Genomic DNA, 12,483 nt, shown 5'->3' with positions numbered 1-12,483 from the left:
AAAACTCTGAATGAATTGATTGTTTTCTCTGTTGCCTTTGCTCACGGGTCTGTGTTCCTTAGATTGGTAGAATGTTTATATATTTGACTTAGTAAGCTTTAAGAAGGGATGTTAGCACTTGTTGTCAGTAAATGCAAAATTAAAAGTAAAGTCAATTGTGACAAAATAGTAAATGTCCCTGTTCTGAGTATTTAATGTTGATAATGGTTGAGGTGTAAGTTCAGGATGTATTGATGAAGTGGCAAAATTGACATTGCTTCATGGTGTGTAGTAGTAGATCTGGAACTTTAACTTGATTCCACCCCCCAATTTATCTTGCTGTTCATCTTTCTAACCAGTACAATTTCCAACAGAGGATTCTTAATGCCTGTGTAGATTGAGATAACTATGAAACTACAGAGCTCTCTTAAGATTTTCATTATGAAGGATACATCAAAAGGGAGATGGCTTTGTTTGCCAAATTGGCTATGCAAAACACTTATGTAAAACGGAAATAAGACTTCATCCCAGTGAAACAGTGAAAGCAGAGGATAAGTTTCTGCCTTGTGCTTGTGTGAGGAAGAGCCCTGTGGAACCGTCATTCTGCTTGGCTTCTGGCATGGACTTGCCTGTAAGCTCCTGTCTGAACTGAGCACAACAGAGTTGTTGCTTGGGCTTCCTGAGTATTCTGGAATTTAAATATTACAGGGATCAGATCAAAAAATGTTTGTTTACTTATGTACTTTTAAATATAAGCAGGCAAATGATGCTGGCCATTCTCAGGTACTTGTCACTTTATCAAAGAAAAAAAGAAAGCAAATAATGGATTACCTGTTTAGTTTGATTACTTTTGGCTTTTTTTAAACTGCCACCCTACTGTATACAGAAAAAAATCTGAGGAAAGGTTCTTTGTTCTCTAAACTCAGCTATTTTCATAGGTGCAGTAAATTAAATAATTCCACTGTTGTGCAGTCATGGAAGATATTCTATATCTTCCCAATATATATATATCTCACCAGGTTTTTGCGCATCTTTGCATGCACACTTCTATCCCTTTGTGTTCAGTGCAAACTTTTTTGCTGGAGTGATAATATGCAAGAATTCCTCTGAAATGTATCTTGCCTCCATTCTCATCCTCTGGCTGGTGAAGTGCTTCATCCCAGTGAGCAGTGAGACCCACGCCAGCAGCCACGGTGCTTGTGGGCAGCTCTCTCTTGGCCTTGACTATTTAGCCACTAAACAGAGAAGCATAGGGGGTTTTTTTATTGATAGTTTTAGAAAATTAATTGTCCAGAAATATAATTTAAAAATTACAATGCTGATAATTTATAAAGGTTTGAAAGGATATTTTTAGAGAAACAAAACTTTCACTGAGTGCCCCTGAAAGCATGCTGAGCACTTGAGCGTTCTTTTGTGTGTGTGGTGGTTTCTATAAAGGAGACAAAATACTCATTAAAAAAAAAAAAAGGTGTTGAATGTAAATAAGAGCATGGTTGGATTATTAATGATCACAGCATCTCATTGCTGTTCAGTTTTAAGCACAAAATCTCTTGTTAATAAGCACTTGTTGGGTACAGGGAATCAGTCGGTGGTGGGTATTTGTTTTTTAGTCGCAGATTACATTTCCTGGAATTGTTTCCATTTCTTTACACAGCAATGCCACAAGCTGTTCTGGAACATGAAAAAAATATGTTCTGGAACATATGTGCTCTCTACATATCCATCCTTTTTTATACCTTCCCATGATTAAATAGGCCTTGAGCTTGAATGCTTCTTTTTGCTGCTCTCCGTGAAAGGAATAAGATGTTAAAATCTGATGGAACCAGAGTAATTACCGTCATTTCACATGTGCTTTTACAAGCTGAGTTTCATACAGTTTTCTAAGTTTAGAGGAATGTGAATGTCTTTATTCTTTTTATTGAACAAGACAATTTCTACCTTGCAGAAGTAGTTGCTTCCTTTCATCGCTGGAGGATTGATTGGGAGGGAACGCTCTTGGCTTGTAAAGGTTCTCTGGAGTTGAAAGCTGGGACTGTCCCCAAGCACCCATTCCTATTGAATTCCAGTCCCTAGTGCTAGATGAGATTTTGTTTAAATTATATTAACATATTTTTAAGAAAAGAGAGAGCATTCTTTGAAGTGACTTCTCACTGCAGCAAACCTTTGCTGTAGAAAAAACCCTTGATCTCATATGATCTTCAGGTATTTCTCTTCATTTGTCTTGGGTATGGGTTTTTTTTTAGTTTTATGTTGTTTTAACTGCTTTCTCCCTTAAATCCCCCTGTAATTATTATTTTTCTGTACCTTGGGTTTAATGTGAGTGCTTTTTTCAGTGTGTCTGTTCTGCTGTTGAGCTGCAGAGATTTTTTTTTTGCCAAAACATGGAGGAATTTCAAGTGGGTAGGTAACAGCAAAGAGAAGACTCCTTAGGAAATTTCCTCTGTGAAGTTAGTTTTGGCTCAAATTCTTCTAAACCTGCTGACTTTTCCCTTCATAGCCCTTCTGCTTCTCATCTCCTTCTGCTCCTCTTAGGTTTTTGCATTCTTGTAATCTGATTACTTCTGTTAAAAGAAGTAACTGTAGGTTTTGAAGAGGTGTGGGTATGAAAATACAGGAATATAAAGTAGCAAGAGTGTTTTGCTGTGAACATAGCTTACTTACTCTATTTGGAAATAATTTAAGTCATCTTCTCTGCCATAAGAAACATATGTTTGGGGAGGAGTCCATGGCTGAGGCTTTTTTCATATGAATTAGCAGTATGCAGCAAAGTATGACCTAGAAAATACTTGGACTCAGAATGGTAGAGCTGTGAGAATATCTAGTGTGAATTATCATCAGAAAATAGTACTGCCATCTGACATTAAGGTAATTTTAGTAAGTAATTGCTAACATTTGGATGGAAAAATCTCTAAAAAAAAATTTTCCAGTCCTGTAAGCAGATTTAAAACCAAAGAATCCTGTATTTTTGCACTAGATCCAAAACCAAAACTGTAAGGAATACTGGGATTCCAATGCAGCATTTTCCTCAGTCCTTACCTCTCTTGGAACATTTAGAGGAGACTGGATTTAATTTTCTCTTCATGGTAGGTTTATTGAGGAATTATGTATTAAAGGAGAAAGAGGGTGTTTGCAGACTAGAACAATGTAAAGATATTATTTAAATTTTCTTCACCAGAGAAAACAGAGGTTATTAAGCCCTCTTAAGCGCCACATATTAAGCACCACACATGATGTTCTGCTGGGAGTTCTGAATCTTAAAGGGAAAAAACCCCACACCTGTATAGGTAACTTTTTATTTTCTTTTTTAAATATCCTTGTTGAAGGAGTTTTTGGATTTCTATATTCCCAGTTGCAGGGAAAGTAGTTGATAGTCTTCACTTTCTTGTAAAACAAAACACAACTAAAAGGCAAAAATCATATCGTATTTTTTGCTCTATTTCCCATGTCCTTCATGGCAAACTTCATTCTGTTTTTAGGGGAAAAGCAAAGTTAGGCGAGTGAAGACCATTTATGACTGTCAGGCAGATAATGATGATGAACTCACATTTGTTGAAGGAGAAGTAATTATTGTAACTGGTGAAGAGGACCAAGAGTGGTGGGTATGTATCTTTCCCTTTTACAGTTCCACATAACTTCTTTATGACTTTTGTAGGAAAGCCTCTTTCTCCAAATGTGGAGGATTTATTTTCATTTTTGTTTGTAAGTGGTGGGTTTTGGTTTTGTTTTCCTTTGATTTTTGTTTGGTTTCTTTTTGCCTGAGCTAACAGCCAGTCCTTAAACTTCCATTAGAGAAAACCCCTTTTATCTGGGAGGGAGAGTCAGCCCCACTAGGTTTAACTTTATTGCTGGCTCATACAGCACATATTTACACAAGTCCCTCTCTGTAATTCACACAGCCTTTTATTAAGGGAAGAAATGGTGATTCTTACTCCATGTAACAATCTTATACCCTCCATGAAAATGAGATGTGTAACTATCTTCAATTCACCCAAAATGTTAAGTTATACCTACAGGGGTTGCTGGAAATCTAAAGAATAGTTTGCAATTGATGCTATAAGCTGGTGGTTTTCTTCTTAAATGAGAGGCAGATAACATTTTGTTTCTCTTCTTCCCTCTCATGTCCCTGTTTCATACCATACTCCCCCTATTATGGACTGTATATTGTTCAAGTGCTAACACCAGGCTTTTCTCAACCCCATGTGAAGGCTCCAGCCTTTCTTGACAATCCAGCTCATGTCCCTAAAGCCCTGCTACATCATATTTCCCTGCCAAAGAATTATTACTGGGGATAATGAGACAGATTTCATTTGACTAAAACAAATTCTAATTGCAGTGCTGCCTGTGATATCCTAATCTAAGGGCAGCACAACCTTTGCTGTTTTGTTTCCAGCTACATTTTCCTCTCACTCATTATTTAAGTGTGGAAGATTTTCAACTGAAAAGCTGATATCAAAACAGCAGTGCCCAGTGACAAGTGTCTGTGTTGCCCATATCACCTAGTCCCTGATTACTGCTGCATTCCCTGCTGGATCTGTTTTGTGAAGTGCTTTTTAAGCCCCTTGGGGACATGCCCAGCAAGTTCCATGAAGCACCCCACTCTGAGTGTTTCTGAGAAGGGAAAAAGGCCTGTTGACTCATATGCTTCAAAACTTTGGCTCTCCAAGAGGAAATGGCCAGCCCTGTATGTTTCCCCTTCCCATTTTGTAAGCTTGTGGAAGAGGAAGGAAGGTACACCATTATACTGAAAGCAGTGAGCAGCATTGTAGCAGGGTGAGAAGAGGATTATGTGGTCAGTCAGGGCTGCTGTTCCAGTGCTATTCAACAGTTGTTTATAATTATGTATTTTAAACATGGAAAGTTCATATAAAATATTCCATTATTTTTAATGTCTTTGAACAAGTTTATTAGCTATTTCTTTATAAATAATCATTATGCAAAAGATGTAGGTGGCTGTAGCTGAAAGATGCTTAATCAGACAACACTGTGATTTGTTGTAAACACTAGTATGAACCTGAATCACTAGGTATCATACTAATTCAATGAGAACACAGCTGGGCTTTTATCACCTTAAGAGAAACATGCAGATTATCATAAGTAACTTCACAAATATAGCAGACAATTCCCTTCAGTGAGATGTTCAGGATTTATTCACTTAACTAAGTGGTTTGCAGAGATGTTACTGAAAATCTATCTATCAGACAGAAGAAACTCAGGCTTCTGTTTTGATGAAATTCTTGAAATCCAGTGATGTATGTAAGTTTCCTAAAAAAAATTGAGTTGTGTTCTCTTTAGATTTAATTGGCTTCATTTCTTTTATTTATAATATGCTTGTGCAATTTCATTTTGTTCCTTTACACAAATTCAAATGTTAACTAATGTCTGCTTCAGACTGTCCAAGAGGTGGTAGAGGCTGTGAAGCAGTTCTGCTGCTTTTGAATGAATGCAGCCTGTGAACTCTGTGTGTACAATGTACATCTATATGTATATGTAAATCTGTACCTTCTTCTCCTGTGTTGCAGATTGGCCACATCGAAGGACAGCCAGAGAGGAAAGGGGTCTTTCCAGTGTCCTTTGTGCACATTCTGTCAGACTAGTCAAAACAAACAAATCCTAAACTTGAGCATTGCACATTCTTCATGCAAGACGGGCTTTTTAGCAAAAGCGAACGCTGCTGCCTCCCTGTAATCCTGTGCACAATTGTATATATAGCTGCTGTTACAAATTAAGAATTCATTTAAGTTTCACCTCATGAGGTTGAATTATATGTATTGTAAATATACTGTGTTATTCTGCCTTTGCCAGTATTATGGTAGCCTTGGAACCTGGCACGCCTTATTGGGTTTGTTGAAGCCATCCTGGGCATTTAGCACTTCCATCTCTGTCCGTGCTGTCCCACGTGTGGACTGCCAGCTTTCCAACATAGGTGGTCTCTGTCACCCACATAACTGTACAGAAATGACTGTTCCTAATAACCTGGTATTCTCAATATACAATTAGCAGAAAGTTAGAATGAGTGAATGGTTTTGGACAATTTAAAGATCAGTCTGCAGTTCATAAGTGTATGCAGTTTACAGCTATGAAACCCACTTCGATATTTATTTAATATAGTGCTCAGTTAAGTGTAATTATGAAGACAAATATTCACTGACTTTACAGATAACAATAATGTTTTACAGTGTGCATACTGCATTTCATGTTTATATTATGTGGACCTATGCCAAACTGTGATTGCAGTTCCCCTGTGATATTACCTCACTATAAAAAGTTACAAATTTATTTCATTTGAAAACTTACTTTAATGAAAGTTAGTCATATTGTTCTTTAGTAGATATGTGTGAAATTTGCTGGTTTCTTTCACTGAATTCTTAGTAACCAAGGACTTCTAGCAAATGTTAACTGTTGACATTGTGCATGCATTTAGACGCTTACTTGAAACCTGCCTTTGTACAAAAGTAGTACTGTAGTCATATAGCTACATTTGAGGAAAAGAACATTTTAACTTAATTGCTATTCAGATTAATGTGAGCTTGCAACAGTATTTGTTTATTGCTAAATTGGCTCTTTGAAAAATGATTTTGTGGATTTTTTTCCTCTGTCTTCAACCTTGCTAAAAGTTAGTTACCTAAAATAATTTTTTTAAGTGGTGATATAAAGATAAATTTAAATTATTTTTAATGCTCTAAAAAGTGGAAGCTAAGATGACCTCTCGTGCATTTGATCAGGCTGGTAATGACTGATCTCACAAGGATAAGGCTGGTTTTCATGGAGTTCACCAGGCTGTAACATGTAATGGTCGTAACCCAAAGCATGAAGTAACAGACACACGGTCACAAGACTAATTTCTAAGAAAATCTTTGGAAGGCTGCATTTGACCTGAGGTTTCTTGAAAGTTGGTATAAAGTTGCATTGCCAGAAAACACTTTAATGTATTACTGGAAACTTTAATTTCCTGTGTCACTTTCAACATAATTTTAATCTTTTGAAACATCATGCGGTTGTGTTTTTCCCATGGTTTGTCTGTAGCGGGTTCCATGACTTTCATATGTAGTTTTGTATTACTTGCTTTAAATGTTATTTTGGCTTCAGTACCTAGTGCTGCTATTTCAAAGCAGATTGTCTTGGCTGCATGGAAAGATTTTCATTTCATAAAAGCATATCTCAGACTTTCTTAGGACTTTCATTTCTAATACAGTTTTACAAGACTGTAGTCAGTGAATATTTAATTCTGTTTGTGGTTAATTTAGAAACAAATATCTGTCTAAATCCCACATGAAAAAAAATGCAAAATATTTATCAACTATTAATGGTTTTATCATTTATTTTAAAAAATTAATTCCAAAAAAAAATATGCAATGAGTGAGAGAGCCTGCTGGCATCTAATCTTCAGTATTACCAGCTCCAGTATTTCAGACTTTATTCTGTTTTTATGGAAAGGAAGTCAGGTTTAGCATTTATTTAGCATTCCATTTTATCCATTACTACAATGTTTTAAGTTGCATTAAAGAACAAAACCTATTCACTTTTGTGGTCAATTGTATTTTTAAGTGATCTTGAAATAAACTGATAAATGCAAATCATATAAAGAAAACCTAGGCATGTAAAATTATGTAGAGTCAAATGTCTATTCTTTTCTACGCTCTTTAAAATAGTATACATATGCATTTTATAAAATTAAATTAGTTCCATAAGGAACAATAGTTCTGTTTATTCTGGCTTATTGTGGGTCATAAGAAATCTGAAAATGTATGATATTGATTGAGTTTAAGTACAGTATTATATTTGAACTCAATGAGCCACTGTCTGCAATTTTGTATATGACATAGTATTTGGAAAGTCTAAATCTTTATGGAAAATTAGCTGATAAAGGGTTGGGGGGAGGGGCAGGGGAAGGTGCCCCCAGAGGGGGAAGTTTGCTCTGCAGATGATGTCTTATTTACTGTTGAACAACAGTTGCTATTTATTTTTTTATTACATAGTACATCAACGTGTACAGAAATCAGATCTGGTCATGCCACTAGTTAAAATCTTGACTTCTCATTGAATGTTAAGGTAAAACATCAGTACACATGTCTATTCACATGTATTTAATGTGACAGTTTTTGAGTACTGTATGTGTTAATTTCTACTTTTTTAATATTTAAAATTGCTTTTAAATAAATGTATTCAGTTGATCCCAGATATCTGAACAAGGCCCTTTTTGTCAACTGGAATATCTTCTAGGGAGAAAGTCTGGATTCCAAACAGGTAGAACTAAGACATTTGAAATGTTTTCTCTTTAATATAAAGCTCTCCTTATATAATGCAATTAAATGTGTATCTCTTTAACAGCTGTTAAATATGGATGCAATTGCCTTTATCTGGAAAACTTCACTTACTAAAGTTAGCATCAAACCACTTTTGTGCATGAGTTTGGACTGCTTTCTCTGTGGCCTCAGCAGGCTCTGTGTTGTTTCCCCAGCAGCCCGTGGGGCTGAAGGAACCCTTCACAAACCCTGTCCCTGGGCAGGAGCTCCCAGCAGCTCTCACACCAACTAGAGCAGTACTAATCTTTCCTGGATGGAGTGACTTTGTTGCTGAGAATTTCAGGCCTGACCCAGCTTGCAGAGGTTATTTTCCCCCCATCCCTGACTCAGTTCTTGGATGTTTCTCATTAAAGATCCATTCCTATCAAAGCTACTCCAAAATGAACAAGTCACTTGAAATTGCTAGAAAGCAACGAGAACATCCTTTAGCCAGAGGAAAAGCTGGAGTGTGGAGCTATCAGATCTGGTTTGTATCAAGAACAGTAGCTGCCACAGCACAGGGCTCAGGAGACTGCTGTGGTGAGAGCTTCTTCAGGCTGGACTGTGGCACTGGTGTGATGTCCCACTGTCACAGAATATCCTGCTTGCTTTGTTTGGGGCTTTCAAATCTACATAGGCTGAACATGGGGGGGTTGGAGGAGGGAAATATGGATATGGGGCAGGAGAATCAGTCTGGTTAAATGTTGTGCTCTTTCTCAATTTCTGCTGTGTCACAGTATTTCAGATAACAGCATTCAGAGAGACATTGACTCCAACAGCCTCAGTTCTCTGTCCTACTTGTATTATGTGTTCTTCAGTGACATGTATTGATTTCTTTTCCTAAGTCAAAATTGAGGTGGATATTTCATATACTGTTTGGAGCAGCAGAGAATAAGACAAATGCCCAGAGAACTCCCTTGTCGTTCAAAGTTTCAGTCTCCTTACTTTTCTCCTGGCAAGCCTAAAGCTCATAGTTAAACAGAAGATTGGCAGTCTGTACCAGTGAAAGTGGTGCAAATATTAAATACCAAAGAATGAAACTCAAAATAGCTCTTCACTGCACAACAGAAAACAAACAGTTCAACCCTATAAACCTGATTTATTTTCAGGTGCTTCCCCTCCCCAGAACTCTCTAGTTCTTTGTGATAGTTCGCCTGAGTATCAGCAGAAAACCACTTTGTTTTCCCATGCTCCACACTGTTACATAGTTTCGTGCCACTCCCACCCTGGACTGGGAACCTTTCTGTGCCATGAAACCAGAACTAGAGGAGCAAATGTCCATAAGTAAACAAAGTTCAGCTTCAGGCCTTACATTCCTCCAGAGGGCTTCTCACCTTAGGAGTTTAAGGCTTTCAGGGATGCTTTTATTAGACCCTTTAGCCCTTCTGAAAGAGCTGGAGGCTTTTCAGGTGGATGCAAAATGCACACATGACTGTAATGTTTTCCTCTGCATAGCTGCAAGACAACATTTTTCTTATCTAATACAAACTAACTATTCCAAGTTGTCTTAATGATACTTTTAGAGCTATACATAACAAGATTTACAGCTCTGTCATCTGCTGAGGGAATGCTCAGGTTTCTTCTTGAGATAAGCTAAGTGCTGTTTGTCAACTTGTGCTTAAGCTGACACCCCCCCGAGCTGCAGCAGGCACAAAACCTGCATGTCTTGGCTGGTTCTGGTCAGCTGCTGCTGGGGAACAGTAAAAACGATAGTGTGTCATGGTACAGGCTCTGCCTTGTTCCTCTGTGAATTACAGAACAGATCCTCCCGGCTGCAGCAAGGCGGATGTCTGCTCCACTCCTTTTGTAATGCTGGGGGCAGGGAGGAAAGTTGGTGATAGCTGTCACATCTGCTAAGCTGTCAGAGCAGAGAGGAAGCTGATCAGTCATTTTCTGCACCACCTAAAGAATGTTTTCCAGCTTACCTGGAACTTTAAATCCAGTGCTGACTCTATTAATGCTGTTCCTACCAGTTTGACCTTGGTTCTTGTAGTGTCTGATCAGAAAAATCCCTTCCCCTTGTGCTTTTTGCTCTTCTCTGAAAGGCTGTATGGGACCAGATCCATTTTCACGTGGGTTTTTTCTTTTCCCCCAAGGCTTGAAGATCATTTCGTGCCTCAGTTACCACCAGAAATTATGAATCTGATTTCTCTCTTGCAGTCCCATTGAGTGGATGAATCAACCCTGAGCAGTCAAACACAACTGCTCTAGAATGGCTGTATTAGAGGTTGTTTCTTGTATTTAATTTTGTTCACTTCAAAACAGTAGCATTAGGCTTTGTTTTTTGATAACTAATTAATTTCCCCAGTCTTTTGTTCAGGGAATATTCCAGGAATAACTTAATACCTCTGTCTGCAAACTTACAAGCTTCAGTTGCTCTTAAACCTATTTTAGTAATGTTTTTCATCTCTCCCTGCTCTCACATCCCTGGTACAGAAGGTGTCAACAGTCCCTCTGAGATGGGATTCTTAGTCTTTAAATAAAATTCAAAACTTAGGTATCAGAAAGGACTGAAATGTGCTCCTGAACTTCAGACTGAAGGAAAGACAAGGCACCTTGAGCTGAGTGTGCACAAAAGAGGTCAGCAGCTGTTTGGTGATTAAGCAGGGGTTTATTGTGGTTTTCTGTTGGGGCCTGCAGATTTCCTTAATGACCTGACACCAGTGGCCACTTGCTGCTTTAGACACCTCAAAGACAAAGCACTTTTTTCCAAATAAGTAAAGGTACTACTGCCTGTAATCACTTGTCTATTTGGCATCTTTTCCCATCCATGGCTCCAGATCTATATATCCAAATGCCTTTCCTTTATTCACTGTTGGGTTTGAATTCAGAGCTGTAGCCCTGCTTTCACAACTGTAGGCAGGCAAGCAGGAGCCCCAGGCAGCTGACCAGTAAGTGAGCTGCAGCCAGCCACATGCTGTCACTTCAGCTGGGACTTTTTTATTGTGTGGAAACACACCCAGGAGCTGGAGAAAAAAAGCCTTGTGGAGCAATTTCAGGATCACTGCAGTAGTTCTGACCTCCCTGGATAGAAGCATGGGGATGAAGGGCAGATTGGTGATCCAGGATACTCCTCACTCTGTCCTCCCTACAGGAACTGGGCCAAGCTCTGCAGAAAGAAACAGGAGAACAAATGCTAAACCTGCCTTGATAGGGCGCACAGAGCTGCTTAAAAGGGAAGTTTGGCAGTCTGGACATCTGGAGAGCAGGAAACATCTTCATCTGAAGTGAACTGACACCAAGTGATGCTGAAGATAGGGAGTGCCAAGGCTTTGGCAGAGTATAGAATCAAATCTGAGCTCTACATGTGCTACAAGGTAGAGATGTGAGAAGAGCAGGGGATGGAGGCCATCAGAAACCATAGCTTGGATGCCTTTGAAAGAGTGTAAATGACTTCATTTTTGATGCGAAGATCAATCATAAGGAGTCAGCAACTCTCCTGTGAGCATTGCCTCTAGGCTGGCCATACACTCACCTGAGAGGTCAAGGTGATGCAAACTCCAGTGAAGTGAGGGTTCCTTGTCCAGGAGAAGCAGCAAGATCTTAGCAAACAACACTTGGGGTGGGAGGGCAGCAGGGCAGAGAGACCATCTGTCAGCATTGTGCAAGGAGCTGCTGTAATTGCTGGGTCCTGAGAAGGAGCAGCAGGGCCTGTTCCTCCACATTTGGCTGTAAGCAAGGAGGTGCTGCTGCCCTGCCAGAGCAATCTCTGGCTGTAGCTTCACACAGGACCCAGACCCACCCTTAGATGTGGTCCTGGCACCCACAGCTCCTCCTTGGAGCAGATCTGGAACAGTCACCTTGCTTAGGGACAGATCATCTTTTAACTTGGCACTTATGTTCCCAGCCAGGTCTGTCTGGATGAGATGCTGCTGGGTCCAGCAGAAAAGCTCCTTCTGTTCCCCCTTCCCTGCCAGGAAGGGGGGATGTAGAGAAATTTGAGACAGAAAAAAAAAAACAGATCAAAACAAAAAACCCAAGAAATTTGGAGGTGGAAGACCCCTCTCTACTTTAAAACCCTGAGAGCAGGATTTGTTCCTCTCGTTTGCCCATGGCAGTGTTCCATCTGAATGTTTTCCATGTAAAATGTAACCCCTGGTAATGTTTATTTAATGGGGGCTGCCAGGGGTCATCGCTTCCCTCTGTCTGTAGAGCAGGAGCCTGCTCTGCCCGTGATCCCCAGCTTTAGCTGCTTGCCTGGTGGAATGTAAACAAAGGCACC

At 39.2% G+C, this 12,483-nt stretch overlaps 1 protein-coding gene across 5 annotated transcripts in view; it reads left to right on the top strand.

Moving 5' to 3' along the window:
* The window catches only part of ASAP1 (ArfGAP with SH3 domain, ankyrin repeat and PH domain 1), a 142,053-nt gene extending 133,896 nt beyond the window's left edge, over positions 1-8,157 (top strand). For all 5 annotated transcript variants that reach the window (XM_030943110.1, XM_030943107.1, XM_030943109.1 and 2 more), the window contains 2 exons: positions 3,456-3,578; positions 5,499-8,157. In XM_030943110.1, coding sequence (XP_030798970.1) covers positions 3,456-3,578; positions 5,499-5,573 — 198 coding nt within the window. In that variant the 3' untranslated portion in view covers positions 5,574-8,157. The remainder of the gene's footprint in view (positions 1-3,455; positions 3,579-5,498) is intronic.
* The last annotated feature ends 4,326 nt before the right edge of the window (positions 8,158-12,483 follow it).

This window comes from Camarhynchus parvulus, chromosome 2, assembly GCF_901933205.1.
Source record: "Camarhynchus parvulus chromosome 2, STF_HiC, whole genome shotgun sequence".
Lineage (NCBI taxonomy): Eukaryota > Metazoa > Chordata > Aves > Passeriformes > Thraupidae > Camarhynchus > Camarhynchus parvulus.
The sequence above is the reverse complement of the archived record's forward strand: the minus strand, read 5'-3'. Positions and strand labels throughout refer to the sequence as shown.